The sequence below is a fragment of the Ananas comosus genome, linkage group 9 (genome assembly GCF_001540865.1).
Source record: "Ananas comosus cultivar F153 linkage group 9, ASM154086v1, whole genome shotgun sequence".
NCBI lineage: Eukaryota > Viridiplantae > Streptophyta > Magnoliopsida > Poales > Bromeliaceae > Ananas > Ananas comosus.
The window spans coordinates 1,429,015-1,449,115 of NC_033629.1; the positions used below are offsets into that span (position 1 = coordinate 1,429,015).

At 37.7% G+C, this 20,101-nt stretch overlaps 4 protein-coding genes and 1 long non-coding RNA gene across 6 annotated transcripts in view; all 5 read right to left on the reverse strand.

Annotated features, from left to right (window-relative positions):
- Positions 1-20,101, reverse strand: part of LOC109715348 (alpha N-terminal protein methyltransferase 1) — a 51,352-nt gene that overhangs the window by 6,656 nt on the left and 24,595 nt on the right. The gene's annotated exons all lie outside the window — the stretch shown is intronic.
- Positions 770-19,913, reverse strand: LOC109715350 (protein P21-like). Of its 2 annotated transcripts, XM_020240327.1 has the most exons (3): positions 19,500-19,913; positions 19,097-19,401; positions 770-878 (listed from the first exon to the last, which is right to left on the reverse strand). In XM_020240327.1, the coding sequence occupies exons 1-3, from the start codon at positions 19,861-19,863 to the stop codon at positions 804-806; spliced, it is 744 nt and encodes a 247-aa protein (XP_020095916.1). In that variant the 5' UTR covers positions 19,864-19,913; the 3' UTR covers positions 770-803. The 2 variants fall into 2 exon arrangements, with proteins under 2 accessions (XP_020095916.1, XP_020095915.1); XM_020240326.1 differs by lacking the exons at positions 19,097-19,401; positions 19,500-19,913 and adding an exon at positions 1,282-1,695 and having other exon boundaries at positions 770-1,183.
- LOC109715353 (protein P21-like) lies at positions 3,899-4,910 on the reverse strand. The gene is made up of 2 exons (XM_020240332.1): positions 4,493-4,910; positions 3,899-4,403 (listed from the first exon to the last, which is right to left on the reverse strand). The coding sequence occupies exons 1-2, from the start codon at positions 4,854-4,856 to the stop codon at positions 4,099-4,101; spliced, it is 669 nt and encodes a 222-aa protein (XP_020095921.1). The 5' UTR covers positions 4,857-4,910; the 3' UTR covers positions 3,899-4,098.
- LOC109715356 (protein P21-like) lies at positions 10,346-12,477 on the reverse strand. Its single transcript, XM_020240335.1, has 2 exons — positions 11,012-12,477; positions 10,346-10,922 (listed from the first exon to the last, which is right to left on the reverse strand). The coding sequence occupies exons 1-2, from the start codon at positions 11,373-11,375 to the stop codon at positions 10,618-10,620; spliced, it is 669 nt and encodes a 222-aa protein (XP_020095924.1). The 5' UTR covers positions 11,376-12,477; the 3' UTR covers positions 10,346-10,617.
- LOC109715358 lies at positions 16,649-18,058 on the reverse strand. Its single transcript, XR_002217595.1, has 6 exons — positions 18,047-18,058; positions 17,853-17,962; positions 17,685-17,740; positions 17,513-17,592; positions 17,261-17,404; positions 16,649-16,937 (listed from the first exon to the last, which is right to left on the reverse strand). It is a non-coding gene; the product is annotated as an uncharacterized LOC109715358 (long non-coding RNA).

Here is a 20,101-nt window from a genome sequence, read left to right on the forward strand (position 1 = left end):
AAAATCTTATAAAAAATGATGAAAAAAGACTTGAAAATAAGATCAGAGGTACTGATCTTACTCTAAATAGTGAAAAAAATTTTATATAAAAATTTCATCAGATTTGCATCGTTTTATACTGTTAAATTCACAAACGCATTATATCTACCATTAAAATTGTCAATTTTTAGACTTTTTGATCACTAGCCAAATAATGTCGAAAAATTATGAAATTTAGTTTCCAAATACTTTTAATAGTGTAGATCAAGTTTAACGGAATTGATCATCGATTTGAAAGCCGCATCTTTGAAAATAACTTGGTAGCACGGAGGCCTCCGTGCTACTGATAGTATACCAGTCTAACTCTGGGAGCTATACACATATATATAAACCAAATTACTTGAAGAGTCTGGTTGTTTTGATGGCTTATGTTTTGGATATTGGCTCTGTCAATGAACATTTCATTTACAATTCAAGTCACTGCTACAATACTTTTCTTTTTTAATGAATTGCTATTTTAAGCACCGCTATGGAAGAAGTGCTGTGCTAAAATTCTCAATCCCATCAGCCTTTAATTTACATGTAAGGCGAAATTAAAAGGGCTTCTATTTTTGAAGCACAGAATCTTGTTTTTCATTCAGCTTCTTAATTATTATGGCAGAAACTCACGTAATAAATGAAAAAATGTCGTGATTATATTTTGTATCCAACCAAATGGATTAGGCTTATTATTACTTTTATTTCAAACTATAATAAACCCCATGAAAGGAGCCACCGCAAAGTAGCCACCTTCTCTTATACAGTTATACTTTATTCCACAAGCTTTATTCCACACGCATACAATACGTTGGCATCCGTGCATGTATAGATACCGCTATACTTATAGTAGTATCTGTGATCTGTGGGCAAAACACAACCTGGTAGTTGGTGTTTCCAGGGCAAGTGAAAGTGGTGCCGGCGTAATCGTCAGGATAACTGAATGCCTGAGGGCACTGGCCCTTGAAGAACTTGGAGTACCCCGTCGGGTTGCAGCTGCTCCCGGACGGGCAGCAGTACTCCGGCGTCCCGAAGATCGTGCACGGGTCGTCGCACCCGCCGGGCACCCGCAGCGCCGCCGGGCAGCTCGCATTTATGTCGGCGGCGCAGCTCGGCCCCGACGTGCAGCCGTTCGACGTCGGCTTGAAGCTCAACGGCACGTTGAACCCTGAAAACAAAGCGGCCGGTTACGTTCATTCACAAATTTGTACTGTAAATTAATTGAATAATGTTTTCTGATAGCGTAAGCTTATAGAATGAAAATACCAGCCACGAGGGAGATGTCAAAGTAGTCGAGGCCCCCAGACTGGTTGAGAGCATACTCGGCGAGAGTATTGGGGTTCTGTCCGTAGCCGGTGCAGGCGAGGACGCCGCCGCAGTCGCCGGTCTGGCAGTGGCCGTTGCCGTTGGAATCGAAGGAGCAGCCGGTGCGAGCCCAGACGCGGCCGCCGGTGGTGCCGTCAGCCACGTTGAAGGTCCAGGACTGACCTGGGTTGAGCTGGGCGCCGCCGCCGGGGGAGGCGGCGCCCCAGACGGTGTAGGAGCAACGGTTGACGACGTTGAAGGTCGAGGCGGCGGCGAGAGGGACGAGGGCGAGGAGCAGGAGAGGGAGAGTGGTTTGTGTGGCCATTTTTGAGGAGAAAATGGATTTAGAGTGTTGTTGTTGTTGTTGTTGTTAAGTGTGGTGTTGTGTGTAGGAAAGGAGGGGGGGAAGAGGGAGTGCAATTTATAGAGGTTTCGGAGAGGTCGCATGGGGGAAGTTGTGCGGACGTTTTGAGATTAAGAGGAAAATTCAAATATTACGTACTATAAACAATGTGGCTAGTTAATTGGCCGCGTATGTAGGGATGTTGATGTTTCGACTTATGCGTAACGCTTGTATTCTCTTGTCACCAAGAAAAAATATACGTTTAAGTCTAACAGGGAGAGAATATATTTTACTCTCTAGATACCAAATAAATATTCCCAAGAGATAAAAAATCTTATTAGATTGTAGTGTCAGAAAAAAAAAAAAAAAAATCTTGACCAAATGCACCTTCATATTATTTCTTTTCATTAATTGCACTATCTGAAGGCGAGTTCCAAGTTTCTTTGTCTAAAGCCCAGATGGAGCATTAAATGCGTCTGTTGCCCCTCTTCCTCGGGAGTCGGGAGCCACGCCATCCTTCGCATCCCCGGCCCCTGTTGTCCTCGCACCCCCTGATGGAAAAACTTCCTCGGGCCCCACTTTTGTACTCGGACTGGAGCTCAACCAGTTGTGTACTTGTGTTGGGACCTCTCTATTCTCCGATGCGGACCGGGCCTCTCACCGAGCCCAACTACGCTCCGGCTCCATCTTCTCTTTCCCCCCCGGTTCCGACCCAGTTGGTCATTGGGCTCAGCTCCCGGCCCATCGGGGCTGCGTTATGGGCTACCCTACTTCGCAGTCCAGCGCGGGCCATGGGGTTGCGCTAGTGTTACACGTCACCAATTCCCCCGCAACTGCCTATGCTGTTTCTTTGGAAAAAATTCTAAAATGCAACGGGTATATTGATGATGTGACGTAACAAATCAATAAAAAAAATTTTTAAAAAAATATATGTCCCATCATGATTATAAAAAAAATATTTTTATTGTACTTTTGTTTGAAAAGAAAAAAGGTGATTGGCTTGTTATTGATGACGTGGTGCAAGTGTGATAGTGTAGAATTCTTCGTTTCTTTGCGCCAGTCTCAATTGGAGCGATCGCCACGTCGCCAACGCCTCTCCCGCTCCCGTTTCTCTGACGGAGTCTCCTTCCATTAACAAGCACCCTCCATCCGACCTCTCCGTTAAAGAAGTCGCGACCGCTCCCAGTGTCAGCAGGCGAAAGTAATATAATCGGGCGAGACGACGACTTATAAACAAAATAAAATGACAAAATTGGTGCAATTAAAGAATCAGGTGATTCATCTACCGTACCGTCTTTATGAGGGCAAACAAATCACTGTAGAAAGCTTTTTAAAAACACTTCATTAGAAAGCCTTCAATTTATTGTCTCATGCAAAAATATAATTTTTTTAAAAAAATTACAAGTTATATGAATTTCTGAACGAGAAATCTCGACCGGTTGCATAAAAATTATAAGTTATATATATAAATTTCTTACGAATCAATAACATCGCTTTGGACCGACCGTTTCGGTGATTGGTATATGAGATTCCAAGTTCGAATTTTAGTTGATTCACATTTTCAGCTAAATTTTTTTCTATATAAAATAAATGAAGCGTGTATTATGTTAACTATCTCTTAAAAAAAAGAAAAAAAAGAAAAAAACATCGCTTTGGCTTTATCATTGGAAAACCGAAGTTCATAAAAGAAAAGACTGACCCACACGGTTTTCTCTGACTCCCATAAATAAAGCAAACCTATCAATTGCTAGGTCAACGTTGACCCAGGAAAAACGTAGCCGTTATAAAAGTTGATTTTAAAAGATGGCGGGAACGGCCTGTGGAGTTATATAAACCAAATTATTTGAAAAGTCTGGTTGTTTTGATGGCTTATTTTTTGGATTTTGGTTCCGTGGAACATTCAATGAACATTTATTACAATTTAAATCACTACTACAATTTTTTTTTTTCCCTTTCAATTTAAACAACCAACTTTGTCTCTCTATCTCTCTCAAAAAAAAAAAAAAAAAAAGCTTTGTCTCTCTATAGTCAACCGAAAAGCCAAATGTGAAAAAAATATTTGTAGAGTGTTCTATTATTTGATTAATTGTTCTTTTAAGTAGTGCTACGGAAGGAGCCCGTATTTTTAAGTTAAAAAAGTTTTTACTTTATTTAGAGCACAAAATTTTATTTTTCATTCAGCTTTTTATTGCAGCAGCCTACATAATAAATGAGAAAATGTCGTAACTGTGTATATTTCCTATCCAACCAAATGAATCATGCTTATTACTTTTATTTCAATCTAAACAATCCCCATGGAAGGAGCTTCTACAGAGTAGCCACCTTCTCTTACACAATTACTTTATTCCACAATGCTTTATTCAAGACGCATACAATACGTAGGCATACGTGCATGTATAGATACCGCTATACGTATAGTAGTATATAACTGTGATCTAAGGGCAAAACACAACCTGGTAGTTGGTGTTTCCAGGGCAAGTGAAAGTGGTGCCGTCGTAATCGTCAGGATAGCTGAATGCCTGAGGGCACTGGCCCTTGAAGTACTCGGAGTACTGCGTCGGGTTGCAGCTGCTCCCGGACGGGCAGCAGTACTCCGGCGCCCCGAAGATCGTGCATGGGTCATCGCACCCGCCGGACACCTGCAGCGGCGCCGGGCAGTTCGCATTTACGTTGGCGGCGCAGCTCGGCCCCGACGTGCAGCCATTCGACGTCGGCGTGAAGCTCAGCGGCACGTTGAACCCTGAAAACAAAGCGGTTCATTCATTCACAAATTTGTACTGTAAATTAAACACTGCTCTCTAATAGTATAAGTTTATAGAATGAAAGTACCAGCCACGAGGGAGATGTCAAAGTAGTCGAGGCCCCCAGACTGGTCGAGAGAATACTCGGCGAGAGTATTGGGGTTCTGTCCGTAGCCGGTGCAGGCGAGGACGCCGCCGCAGTTGCCGGTCTGGCAGTTGCCGTTGCCGTTGGAGTCGAAGGAGCAGCCGGTGCGAGCCCAGACGCGGCCGCCGGTGGTGCCGTCAGCCACGTTGAAGGTCCAGGACTGGCCCTGGTCGAGCTGGATGCCGCCGCCGGGGGAGGCGGCGGCCCAGACGGTGTAGGAGCATTGGTTGATGACGTTGAAGGTGGAGGCGGCGGCGAGAGGGAGGAGGGCGAGGAGCAGGAGAGGGAGAGTGTTTTGTGTGGCCATTTCTGGGGAGAAAATGGATTTAGAGTGTTGCTGTTGTTGTTGTTGTTGTTGTGAGTAGCTAAGAAGGGGGAGGGAGTGCAATTTATAGATGATTTGGCGATGTTGCATGGGGGAATTTATGCTTACGTTTTGAGATGAAGAGGAAAATTCAAAGATTGCTGCGACCAAAGTGACTAATTAATTGGCCGTGAATGTAGGGATGTTGATGTTTGGACTTATTGCATAACGCTTTTATTCTCTCATCAGAAAATCTCTCTCTCTCTCTCTCTCTCTCTCTCTCTCTCTCTCTATATATATATATATATATATATATATAATTTTAAAAGGGAGATAATATACTTTACTCTCTAAATACCAAAAAAATATACACTTAATTCTTTTCAAAAGATCAAAAAAATGTTGAAAAAAATAGTGATATGACTAAATACGCCTTCATATTATTATCACAATTATGTTTCCTCTTAAGAAAGTTAAGTGCATACTTCTTTTTTATTTAAGAGGTTAAATATTACCGATGTAAGTTTTCGGAAGAATCAAATGCATACTATTTTTATTCAAGGAGTTTAGTGCAATAATATGTGAAATGTTGAACAGGATCAAGTATAGTTTAGCCCATACATAATTGCGTTTTGCTTCCCACATAGAGTTGGTTGTTGCCTCATTTTAGGGTTCACTTGACCTATGTAGAGCTGGAGGAGAAATTCTACTATATATTTTCTTTAAAGGGGTAATTAAAATCTATGCATCTGTCTTTGGGTGTAATTAGAGGAAGTAATGTTGTGCTCACTTTCCAAATTGCGGAGTAGAATTAGATGGTAAAAGCTACATCATTAGTGGATCGACACAAATTACATAAGGATAGTCCACTGTAATTAGGGACTGTTTAATTGTATATAATTGCAATTACGTGGCAATGATGTATGGGTGGTAGAAGAGGAGGAGGAGGAGAAGGGAAAGAAAGCGGAAGGAGAAGGAGAGGAAGAAACGACGAGATAGGAGATGAACCAAAGCGGAAAAAAAAAAAAAAAATGAACAAGCGAAAAAAGAAAAAGGAGAGAACTCAGCATCGATATGAGGGGGGGGTGGGAGGAGACGAATCGGAGCGGAAGGAAAAAAAAGAACGAGCGAAAAAAAGAAGAAACAAAAAAAAATAAGGTTATTTTGTCAGTTTACTAAAAATTCGGACTGAATTTGCAAGATCCAAAATAGTAATTTATTTTTATAAAATTTTAAAACTGGTGAATTTTTTATGCAAATTGGCCTAAATATAAAGTTCTTTTGGGCTACTCCAATAAGAAGTATTGAACTACCTTTTGTATTTCAATTGCTGGAAAAACTATGTTAGTAGTTAAGTTACCCAAGCATTCTAGGATTATATTTTGAATAAAATTTTAATGAGAAGCTCCCCAGCAAGACATTGTTGGAGAGTACTTGATTCACTGCTACGTGTTAGTTTTAACTCTACCTAAAAATTTATTGGATAATTTTTTTTTAAAAAATAATTTTTTAGATAGTGACAAAATTGACACATGATTGTAGATCGGAGCTCATCAACGAGACGACGGTGTAGAGTTTCCTAATAAAGGTTTTTCTATTTTCAAAAATATTTTATCAGTAAAGTTGGTCAAGAAACAGTGATAATTTTTTTATTAAAAATTCAATACTGTCGTTTTTATTAAGAGTAGAAGTTTTAAACTAAAATTTATGTGTTTTTTGGACCCACAGTATCTCATTTTGCTTTTCCACTAGTTCAAAACTTTTATACTTTTTTGTCTGCTAAATAGGGTTTTATTTGAACAAGTAAGAGTTTGAATGACAACCGCGATAATCAATCAATTATATCGTAAAGAGTCATGATCATTTGAGCTGGCATTTAATTATAAAATTAGATTATAACACTTATCTTTTAAAAGATAGTTTAAAGACCTTAAGCAACATAAGAGAGTAAACCTCAATTATTCAATCTTTTTTCCTTTTTTTTTCCCATAGAACTACATACTTTTCCACAGGCATTTAAATGCTTATTAATTTCTATCTTTTTTGTACCCTGAAAACGAAAAGGACATAATACACTTGCCTAACACTCAATCAATATTCCACAAAAATAATCTTCCAAAAGTATAATGGAATACTCCATGACTGGCAACATTTTATAAAAAAATTTTCCACAGTTCTTAAATTATGCAATAAGCGAGCCTACTTCCTATGGCACCCTTAGAATTTACAATAGTTTTATGGCTAAATTACAGAAAATCCCCCTTGTAATAATCTGCTTTTTCACTTTTTTTCTCTAACATTTAAAAACCTACACTTTGCCCTCCTGTAAAATGAAAAATGTTCACAGAGGGGTTACGGTATGTAAAATGACCATTTTGCCCCTCACCATTATCGTCTTCTTCCCCATCTTCCTCAGCCGCTCCTTCGTTCGGCCGCGATTCCCACCTCAATCGGCCGCGATTTCTCTCCATTTTCTTCTCCACCTGCTCCCCTTCTCCTCCTGCACCCTCGCCGCCCTCGATTTCGGCGACAGTAGGAAAAACCGAGGTGGGCGACAGTAGGAGAAGGGCAAAGGCGGCGAAGGACGGCAAAGGGGATGTGGGTAAGGGCGAGACAGTGGAGGACGGCGAGGCGGCTAGGCGGCGAGGCGGCGGCGAGGTGGCGAGCCGGAGGGAGGCGAAGCAACAGGAAGATGGCGGAGGGGTATTTTCGGCATAAAAATATATTTTTTAACGGAATCCTAACGGTAGGGGGTAAAGTGCACATTTTTTATTTTACCGGAGGGCAAAATGTAGGTTTTTAAATATCAGGGAGGGAAAGTGAAAAGGCGGGTTATTACAATGGATTTTCTGTAATTTAGCTTGGTTTTATATATAAAGTATATATAATATGACTAAATCTCTCAATCCGGCTAGAATATATTTGACGATGGTTTGATCCAAAAAATTAAGAAAATTAAGTATGATAGAGTTAGAATAGTTTTAGAATAAACGACTCCTTGGCCTTGGAGAGCGAAGCGTCACACTTCCCATGTTTATGCAGTTAATTAATCCAAGTCACGTGATTTAACTTAAAATGGAACTTTGAAACTTCCTTATCTTACTTGACAAGTTCCAGAATCCTAATTTCCAAGCACATTTTCCACCACGATTCTTAAAGACCAATCAATAATTTCTCAAATTTTTGGTACATATATCATTTGCCGTCACCTTTGACCGGCATTTTCCGTCACCGAATTTGACCTAAAATAAGTCTAAGAAATTTCCAACTATATCTGAAGTTCCATTGTCAAAACAGGAGAAGAGAAACATAATAATTTTCCAGGCATATTAGATTTTCAAGAATATTCTCATCACTTTCTTAATATTCTTCGTGTTAAATATAAAAAAATATAAACATAGTTCTCTCACAGTTTAAGATTTTAAAATACAACGGTTGTTTTACATAGTATTAGAAAAGGTATTAGAACAGGAGATTCTGAGTTCGAATCACATCAGGCTCTTAGCATTATTAATTTTTTCTCATGTCCTTAGTTCAAGTCACGTCACACTCCTAATATTATTAATTTCTTTCTATTTAATTCAAGTTCACGTTACAAATCTTGCAAAAAGTTTCGAGCCCAGACGTTATTGAGAGTGCTAAATATAAACATATATGAATATCGTTATCTCATAATTTAAACTTTTAGGTATCGTTTGGTTCGGTGATAAGCAAAAAGTGGCTATTTCAGGAATAGGTATAAATTGAGGTATAAGCGGGGATTTGATCAATTTTGCGTTTGGATGAAAATTTAGTTACTCTTAGGGATAAAAAAAATAGCGTCTGGTTAGGTAAGATAGAATAAGAAAGATAGTGAATTTTTATAAATAAAAAATAATGATATTACCCTTTTATTATATTTGAATTTAAATTTTTTGATTTATATTTTTAAATTTACAATTTTAACTTTGAAATTTTAAATTTTGAAATTACAATTTAAAATTTAAAATCTCAAATTTTAAATTTTAAATTTCAAACTTTAAATTTAAGATCAAATTTAAATTTGAAAAATATAAAATATCAAATTTTAAATTNAATTGGGTTGGGAACAATTAATAAAAATAATTTTTTATAATAAATTTATAATTTTTTTTTAAAATTCTACTTAAACTTAAATTTAATAAAAAAAATTTATTATAATATTTAAAAATAATTTATTATAAAATTTATTATAAAATTTAAATATAAATAATATGTATTAATATAGTGCAATTAATAATTTTATAATAAAAATAATGAATTATAATATATAATATAATATATTTATATAATTTAGTTTTAATTCAATTTATAATTTTAATTAAGTTTGAAATTAAGCATTGAAATAGTACTATTCCACCAAAATAGTGGAATAGCAAATCTCTTGCTAATCCGGGATAACCGGAAACAAGGACGAAGCTATATGGAGGCCCAAGGTGGCCATGACCCCCCTCAACTTTTCAATATTTGTTTAATGGTTCTTAAAAGTTTTTTTTTTTTTGTGAACCATGGATAGCTTTGGCCCCCCTAATTTTTCAATATTTACTTAATAGTATGGTGCCAATATAACTCTCTCTCTCTCTTTTTCCTAATTGGTATACTCTTTTTATGGGTGAAAATATATTAAAAGCTTCTTGCTTATAGAGTATTTTCTAATATATTTCTCTACTCTAAAAATTTTATTTGATATTTTTTTAAAATTTTTATTTATCTTAGGTGAGCTTTTTTATTTGACTAAATCAAGAATTGCACTAAATTTAATAGCCATGTTAATTTTATTTACTAAAAAACTAAGAAATTACTGTTAGATTTAGCAAAATTTCTAAATTATTTTTACTGTAATAATATAAATAAAATAATTAGAAGTTAAACATATGAAAATAAAAAACATAAAGTTCATATTTTTACATTATTTATTTAATTAATAATTTTTTAATAAAAAATTTTTAAATAGAAAAAATTTTGTTTATTATTTATTACTAAAGTTTCTATTTAAATATATTTTGGCCCCCCCTCAATATTGAATTCTAGTTTCGTCCCTGACTGGAAATAGTAAGGTTTTGACCGGAATAAAATATTCCGGTAAAATATTACTCCGTTTGGCAGGATAGCAGGAATAATTTTCGTTATGCCCGCTTATCCCCGAACCAAACGGTGCCTTAGATTAGATAATTCCAACACCCACTTCTGTAAGCTAACTCTTCTGTGGATAAGCTTCTCCTTGATCAGAAGATCAACATGAGTCGAGCTCATATCGAATTTTGATGAAAGCGAGATACGAGTTGAACCGGATTGTAATTCATACTACTAGGAAAACAGGATTGCATTATCATTATCCAAGGGTGGAATGCGCAGGAAAGGAAAACAAATTCACCATGTTTATGTACAGTAGTAAAGCATTCTCTACTGAAACTTCATTATCATTTCTCATTTGTCTCCTTCAATTTACCAGTGTTTTTTTTTTTTTCCCCCAATTTTTGGATTGGCATAATTTCGTAGAACAGCAAACTGATCCCCGGCTATATATCGTCCATGTCATGTAACACTAATGATCGATCATTTCATACTTCAATTTGCTAAAGTGGAGAAAAAACACACATCTAATTAAAAGGCACAAAAACCAAAAGGGGAAAAGTATAACCATGCATCCAACTCAAAATAGCTCTGCGAAAACAATAGACAAAATTTGAGGCCTCACTTGGTCCGGATAATATACGTACAATATACGTATAGTAGTATCTCTGATCTAAGGGCAAAACACAATCTGGTAATTGGTGTTTCCAGGGCAAGCGAAAGTGGCGCTGTTATCATCGTAAGGATAGCTGAATGACTGAGGGCACTGGCTCTTGAAGTACTTGGAGTACTTCGTCGGGTTGCAGCTGCTCGGGGACGGGCAGCAGTACTCCGGCGTCCCGAAGATCGTGCACGGGTCGCCGCACCCGCCGGGCACCTGCAGCTCTGCCGGGCACTGCGCATTTACGTCGGCAGCGCAGCTCGGCCCCGACGTGCAGCCGTTCGACGTCGGCTTGAAGCTCAGCGGCACGTTGAACCCTGAAAACAAAGCGGTTTGTTCATTCACAAATTTGTACCGTAAATTAAACACTGTTCTCTGATAGTTTAAACTTATAGAATAAAATCACCATCCACCAGGGAGATGTCAAAGTAGTCGAGGCCCCCAGGGTTGTTGAGAGAATACTCGGTGAGAGTATTGGGGCTCTGTCCGGAGCCGGTGCAGGCGAGGACGCCGCCGCAGTCGCCGGTCTGGCAGTGGCCATTGCCGGTGGAGTTGAAGGTGCATCCGGTGCGAGGCCAGACGCGGCCGCCGGTGGTGCCGTCAGGCACGTTGTAGGACCAGGACTGGCCCGGGTTGAGCTGGATGCCGCCGCCGGGGGAGGCGGCGGCCCAGACGGTGTAGGAGCAATTGTTGGCGACGTCGAAGGTGGAGGCGGCGGCGAGAGGGAGGAGGGCGAGGAGCAGGAGAGGGAGAGTGTTTTGTGCGGCCATTTCTGGGAGCAAAAAGATTTGTGTGTTGTTGTTGTTGTTGTTGTTGTTCCTTGTGGTGTTGTGCTGTGAGTAGGAAAGGGGGGAGTGGAATTCACAAGAGGTTTCGGAGAGGTTGCGTAGGGTAATTTATGATGACGTTTTGAGATGAAGAGGAAAATTCGAAGATCACTATGGCCGTGTGCGTAGGGATGATGTTTCAACTTAATATATATATAAAGCAAAGCTTTTACTGGCTAATCTATTATGATCCAATAGATCTACATTCTCCCGGTAAAAATAAAAAAGTAAATAAAATACTTCTATTCAAATAACTAATAAGCCGGTTTGAGAAAAAAAAAAATTTTTTTTGAGAGAAAGATGGCATGCTATTCTTTTTATTTATTTTATTTAGGAAATAAACTTAGCTATAAATATGAATTAACTAGGATTCGAATTTGGGTCTCGAGCACCAACCAACAAGCTCTTTTGTCACTTACGCTAGGAACGGTCGGTAAAAAATATATTAATACCAGTTCTGATCCAGGTGGCAGTAAAGGGCGGAGGCGCGGACGCGGGCGCAGGCACGGGGCGCGAGCTGGCGCGGGCCGGCAAGCGGGCGGACGAGGGGCCGGCACGGACGTGAGCCGGCACGGACGTGAGCCGGCGCAGGCACTCGTGCGGGCTTGGGCGGGTTGGGTGAGCCCGGTGCGGGTGGGCCCAGCCCATCTATACCCGAGTCTAAAATTATACAGAGAGCTCTCAACTACAAATTTAGGGTCAATTATACAGAGACCTCTCAACTATAAAGTTACGACATTAAAGTTACCGTCAATTATACAGAGAGCTCTCAACTATAGCCGAGTCTAAAATTGACTTTAGACTGCATTAGTTTTTTTTTCTTTTTTTAAAAAAATTTCTTAAATTTTATTTAGTTTAGATTGCTAGTTTTAGGGGGGGGGAAGGAAAAAAAAATCAACAAAACTAAATAAAATAAAATAATATTGAAAAGTCTATTTCAAAATGGCCTATAGTTGGAGGGTCTAGATATTTTATATACTATACTTTATATACAACTAGTTAGAAATTCGTGCTTTGCGACGAAAAAAAAAAAAAAAAAATTACAATAAATATACGCTAATAATTATTAAATAATAATAATAATATAATAATTATTTTAAAAATATTTTATATATTAAAAATTATTAAAATTAAAGCCACAATAAATAGTTCGCGTTACTTTGTAACAATTTAAAACTGATGGCGAACAAAATAGTCTTTTCTTTCTTAGAAAAAAAGTATTTTTTAGCATAAATGCATCAAACACTTTTTTCCTTATTTGCAAATCAATAAAGTAATTTAGAAAAGGAAGCACATAAAGAATAGCGTGAGGAGAAGCGGATACCGTGGTTTGTTCGAGACCAAACACGACCAATCTTTCAGCGCGATTCGACTTTCACGACCTCGCTTCCTCCCATCAGCAAGCAAAATCATGGCGTAGGCGGGGTAATGTGATAGGAGCCGCGCTAGAATTCTTGCTATATATATATATATTTTTTTTTTGTGAGAGAGAGATAGGCAGATGCTTGATGTTTGTATATTCATTTAGAAAAATACTTAGCTAAAAATTGGAATGAATTAAGATTCGAACTTAGAATCTCGAGTATCAACTAGAATTTCTTACTGTATTTGTGCAAATTTGTGGGATTTTGAAGATTACAGATGCAGAGAGAGAACCATGGACCTGGAAGCGGCGGCCGAGCGGCGATTAGATCTGCAGGAGAGTGCTAACTCTATCTAACATAGGGAGAGAGAGAGAGAAGAGAGAGAGAGAGAGAGAGAGAGAAGAGGAGAAGTATGGAGGAGGAGAAGTACGGGAATAGTAGGAAATTTGCTGAGGAAACCATGGCTTCAGACAAATTTAGGGGGAGAGAAGAAAAGGGGTGAGAATAAGAGAGAGAGAGAGAGTAGAGCTATGGGGGCGCACCTTCGAATCCCGGACAGGTTTTGAAGCGTGTGACGGTTAATCTTATGTCAAATAAAAAAAAAAAAAAAATATATATTATATTTATATATATATATATATTATATATATATATATAGCGTAAAGCTAATATGCTATCGAAATATAGAGAATCTGGTGTGCTTTCGATTTTTTAGCCCTTACATCATCCCCTTCAATCATTTTTTAATTTTGGATTAATACTATTAACCTGTGGTACACTCAACCTAGGGGGACTACTCAACCCGGGGGGACTGCAATCATCCCAACTATATAATTTTTTATCAATGGTTAAAAAGTTGGAAGCATCGTACTTTATGCTTCCGATAGCATAGTAGCTTACACTATATATTATATATATAGTAGGGCTAAAATACTTGTAAAAGTATCATGGGGGTGATACTTGTGTGTTTTATAGCCTGTGATAGAGAGATTGTGAGGTTAAGATGATGGTGGTATGTGGTGGCAGGTGGTGGTAGGTGTGGTAGGTAGAATAGTGTTTAATCCAAGAGGTATTAATAATTCAAAAAAGTAGATCCAATGGCTTAAAACCTAATAGCACCATTGAGTGTACATTGTAAAGTATCATAGCTCAACTCTATTATATAATATATATATATATATATATATATATATATATAATAATATATATATATTATATATATCCACTACTATTGCTATCAGTAGCACGGAGGCGCTTCCGTGCTACCAAGTTGTTTTCGATGATGCGGCTTCCAAATCGACGATCGGCTCCGTTAGACTTGATCTACACTATTGAAAGTATTGGAAACTAATTTCAAATTTTTGGACATCATTTGACTAGTGATCAAAAAACTCAAAATTACAATTTTAATGGGCCGATGTGGTGTGTTTGTGAGTTTAACGGTGTAAAACAATCAAATGCGATGAATATTTTATAGAAAATTCTTTTCACTATTTAGAGTAAGATCAGTATATTTGATCTTAAATTTAAATCTTTTATCATCATTTTCATGAGATTTTTATTTTTAGCCGTTCAATTTAGACTATTGTTTGATAGGTAAATGATATCGAAATATTATGAAATTTAGTTTCTAAATACTTTCAATAGTGTAAATCAAGTTTAACGGAGCCCGATCGTCAATTTGGAAGCCGCATCATCGAAAAAACTTGGTAGCACGGAGTGCTCCGTGCTACCGATAGTATAGTAGCCTAGTTCTATATATATATTATATATATATATATAGAGAGAGAGAGAGAGAATTTAGAGGCAAGAGAGAGAGAGAGTCCGGCTATGGTGCTTGTAAAAGTACATAACTATTTGGTACTTGTAAGTTTTTTACCGTTAGATCTACGTCTTTGATTATTTTCAACCGTATAGATTTACTATTCACCAACTACCACTCAACCATACGGGCCCACATCATCCTCACCGTAATCCTTAATCAAGGGCCGAAAACTTACAAGTACCAATGATTTTGGTACTTTTAAAAGCATAGGAGTTTTATTTATTTTCTAAAATTTTAAATACCCTAAATCATATTTAACGGAATGGATCGTCGATTCAGAAGCATCCATATCGAAAAACAATATGATACGAGGGACTCATAGCTCATAATAATAGAAGTAGCCAGCTATGCGACCTAATATATATATATATATAATAATTATTATATATATATATATATATATATATTAGGCTGGGGCTCACTGTTATATTATGAGTATAGACCTCTTTGTACTCATTATTATTTAATAACCGTTGATTTGATGGGATGTGTGGTTAGGATGATGGTGGTCCCCACTTAAAATAATAGTGGTCCCCTAGGGTTGAGTGGGTAGTTGGTTAAATAGTATGATCTAACGGATGAAAATGATTAATGAAATAAATCTAAGGGCCGAAAACTTATGAGTATAAAGAAGCCAATACTCATAAAAGTATAGTAGCCGGACTCTATATATATATATATATATATATATATATGGAGGTTGCTAATATAAAAAATATTTAAATACCGTTCTTTATCAATTTAAATTTTTAAAATACAACGATTATTTCACATGGCATCAAAATAGGAGGTTTTAAATGCGAGTCATATCAGGCTCCTAATATTATTAATTTTTTTCATTTATTTCAAGTACACATCCTAAATTTATAAACAGTCTCGAGCACCATTTCCTAGGCATACCATAATCCAATGAGGAAAAAAAGCTTAAATTTAGAACTTACACTCTAATAAATAGAAAGTACAGTTTCTTCTAGAAGCCGAACTAATCAAGCATTAGCATACATTTCCGAAAACAGACTTTAATGGGAAGCTTCCCAATGAGGCTTTATTGGAGAGTTCTTAATTTACTACCACATGTTAGTATAGGAAGGACACACTCATATATTGCACATAAGAGTTCAGTCACAGCGCTTATGGATTTCGATCCGATTCAACCTATATGAGCGTTAGGTCTATTGTTGAGCCTCGGACACACTCATATATTGCACATAAGAGTTCAGCCACAGCGCTCATGGATTTCGATCCGATTCAACCTATATGAGCGTTAGGTCTATTGTTGAGCCTTGCCATTAGGTCTCTTATGTACTGCACCTCCACTCAACTTATTATGCTCATTCAACTCAACTTATTAGTCTCCTGAATTTATTGTCACGGGGCATGATGTTGGACCTATTTTAGCCCAATAATAAATAGCTAACAATTCCAATTCAGATTATTTTGCTAATGTTAATTTTAGTGTAATTGCAAGTCTCATGTGATGTACTTTCGTGCAGAGTGGTAGATTTCATCAATCAATCTTGTGTTCTTGTGCATTACCTTGCAATGAAAGTTACATCTTTTATGTATCTGCCCTACGTATATAGTAGATCGCTTGGCATTTCATGGATGAATCGAACCTCTTTGATTGTGTTTTCTTTTAGGTGTCGTTTGGTTCGCATTATGAAAGATTACTAGAAATAAAAGATATCCGAAAATCTTATTCCTATTCATCTTATTACTAAGAATGTGGAATTCCTGTGTTTGGTTCGCACGCTAATATTAATTAGCCATATTATTTAATATTACAAAAAATATACAATTAATTAATTTATTTATTTATTTAATTTTAAATAATGTTACCAAAAGTTTAAACATTTTTTTAAAAAAGAGAGAGAGAGTATAAGTTAGAGAGAGAGAGCATAATTAAAAAAATAGAAAGAAAAATATATTCGAAATGAGCAATAATATTCTGTAAAAAGAGATTAAAAAAGGAAAAAAAATGAAAAAACAAAATTGGGCGCCAAAATTTGGAATCAATTTATCAATCATTCTTTGCCGAGAATTTAACATGCCTTAAAAGTGATAGATCAAGCAAATTACACCATATACTATTGAAACATGCCAATTACTTTATCAAACAATACATCAACCTAAACAGAAAAACTCGAAAATGTTCATTAGCTAGCGTGCACTGATTTTCTAAAAAGGCCGACGAAATGTTGCAGGAATCGAGGTGTGTAGTGAAATCGATTACCCGCCGGAATGGGAAACCGGTGAAGTTGTGAATTGTCCATCTCTGAAAGTATGAACAAACTGTTGCGGCAGCGGATGCTCAGCCTATAATTAGTTTAGGAAAGAAAATTAAGCAGAATCAGAATATAATTTGTGTAGCAAAAAGAAAATAAGTTGTCTTTGTTACTCAAAATTACTAAATATTCAGTATAAATAGGAACATAAATGAAGGATCATTTATGGCTTCTAAATTTTGCTAATAAACAGTACTGAAACTCTCTTACTTATGACTGAATGTGCGACTAAATATGGTACACCTCACAAAGCATTCTCAAATTTTGTTTTGTTTATGTCCTGTTTTGTTCACTTAGATTAAGATCAACAAAATATCCGTATCTCTGAGAAGATTCTTATGACAAACAACTTACCCAGTCACCATCAGGGCCTGCACCAGAAACCAGAACATTAACCTCACTTGATTTAGCAATTGTTATAGAAGTCTCCAATGAATCTTTGCCCAGATAAAGTTGGCAACCTGATGTATTGTCTATTAATATTGTCGGCGCTGAGCCCTGAGATTCAAGGGAGAATAAACCCCAAAATGGTATGATGATATCGGAGATTTAATCTAAAATTAATTGAATACAAATTGAGTGAGTGAAATAAACAAACTTGTATACCTCACATTGCACCTCAACACTGTTGCAGTTCACAATTTCACAAGCTGCAACTATATCCTGAGTTAAAAGATCACACCACACTAATTTGTCATCACAATACATTAGAATCTCATCTAGCGGGAAAATGTAAGCAAGATTTTATGCATAAACACCATAGTGATCATGCACTTACCTTAAAGAGGATCCCCATTTTAGTGCATTTATCTATGGTTATGTTGTTCACCTTTCCTGCATAGAATAATATGTGCATGCATATACTCAATTAGTTGTGGAAAAAAATGAACTCTTCGGCGAAATTTTAGCCACCAAGGAATGGTAATCATAAAACGAATAAAATTACCCTTGACTTGCAATACACTATTTTTGCATCCATAAACATAAACAGATTGTTTTGCATCACAATCATCAATAACCAAGTTCTTTTCTCCAACCTGATTCTCAACTGCCCATCTGCCAAAGTACACATAATCTGGATAGTTACACAATTATGTACAAATAATTTGAGCACAGTCTAAGAAGACATATTTTTCTTACTTGCGACCCATTNTAGCTAAAATTACCGACACTTTTAAAAAGTGTTGCTATATGTGGGGTCGCTAGGTATATAGTGACAGTTAAAGAGTGTCGCTATAACCTAAAAGAGTGCTGCTAATTTACAAACACTTATTTAAGCATTTAGCAACCGCCGAAACTCTATCTCGTTGGCTCCGGTGGCGGAGGAGGACGACAGGAAAGGCTCTTCGTCTAGAATTTTAGTAGATTGAGAGAAGAAAGAAGAAAAGATGGTAATTAATTTTTTTTTTTTTCTTTTTTATTTGTAATCGGGCCAAATGGACTGTGTGTGGTAGGTTGAGTAGAGTAATCTTTAATTTTTGGTTGGATTGGGCTTTATATTTAGGCATTAGTAGATATTTTTTTAAGTTTTAGCATAAATGGGACACTTACTCAAAAGTGTCCCAAACATGTGTCCCTATAACCTAATTCTGGTGTAGTGTATATATATATATATATATAAACCAAATTANTAGTTGAAGAGTCTGGTTGTTTTGATGGCTTATTTTTTGGGTAATATTGGTTCTGTCAATGACCATTTTATTTACAATATAATCACTGCTGCAATATTTTTCTTTTTAATGAATTGCTACTTTAAGTAATGCTATGGGAGAAGTGCTGTGCCAAGATCCTCGATCCTTCAGCCTTTTCATGTAAGGCGAAGTTAAAAGAGCTTCTATTTTTGAAGCACAGAATCTTATTTTTCATTCAGCTTCTTAATTACTATAGTAGAAGCTCACATAATAAATGAGAAAATGTTGTGATTATATTTTGTATCCAACCAAATGGATTAATTAGGCTTAGTATTACTTTTATTTCAAACTATAATCCCCATGGAAGGAGCTTCCACAAAGTAGCCACCTTCTCTTATACAATACAATTACTTTATTCCACAATATGCTTTATTCCACACACATACAATACGTAGGCATATGTGTGCATGTGTGTATATATATATATATATATATATATATATATATATATATCTATGAGACAATATACGTATAGTAGCTAGTAGCTAGTATCTGTGATCTGTGGGCAAAACACAACCTGGTAGTTGGTGTTTCCAGGGCAAGTGAAAGTGGTGCCGGCGTAATCGTCAGGATAGCTGAATGCCTGAGGGCACTGGCCCTTGAAGAACTTGGAGTACCCCGTCGGGTTGCAGCTGCTCCCGGACGGGCAGCAGTACTCCGGCGTCCCGAAGATCGTGCACGGGTCGTCGCACCCGCCGGGCACCCGCAGCGCCGCCGGGCAGCTCGCATTTATGTCGGCGGCGCAGCTCGGCCCCGACGTGCAGCCGTTCGACGTCGGCTTGAAGCTCAACGGCACGTTGAACCCTGAAAACAAAGCGGCCGGTTACGTTCATTCACAAATTTGTACTGTAAATTAATTGAATAATGTTTTCTGATAGCGTAAGCTTATAGAATGAAAATACCAGCCACGAGGGAGATGTCAAAGTAGTCGAGGCCCCCAGACTGGTTGAGAGCATACTCGGCGAGAGTATTGGGGTTCTGTCCGTAGCCGGTGCAGGCGAGGACGCCGCCGCAGTCGCCGGTCTGGCAGTGGCCGTTGCCGTTGGAATCGAAGGAGCAGCCGGTGCGAGCCCAGACGCGGCCGCCGGTGGTGCCGTCAGCCACGTTGAAGGTCCAGGACTGACCTGGGTTGAGCTGGGCGCCGCCGCCGGGGGAGGCGGCGCCCCAGACGGTGTAGGAGCAACGGTTGACGACGTTGAAGGTCGAGGCGGCGGCGAGAGGGACGAGGGCGAGGAGCAGGAGAGGGAGAGTGGTTTGTGTGGCCATTTTTGAGGAGAAAATGGATTTAGAGTGTTGTTGTTGTTGTTGTTGTTAAGTGTGGTGTTGTGTGTAGGAAAGGAGGGGGGGAAGAGGGAGTGCAATTTATAGAGGTTTCGGAGAGGTCGCATGGGGGAAGTTGTGCGGACGTTTTGAGATTAAGAGGAAAATTCAAATATTACGTACTATGAACAATGTGGCTAGTTAATTGGCCGCGTATGTAGGGATGTTGATGTTTCGACTTATG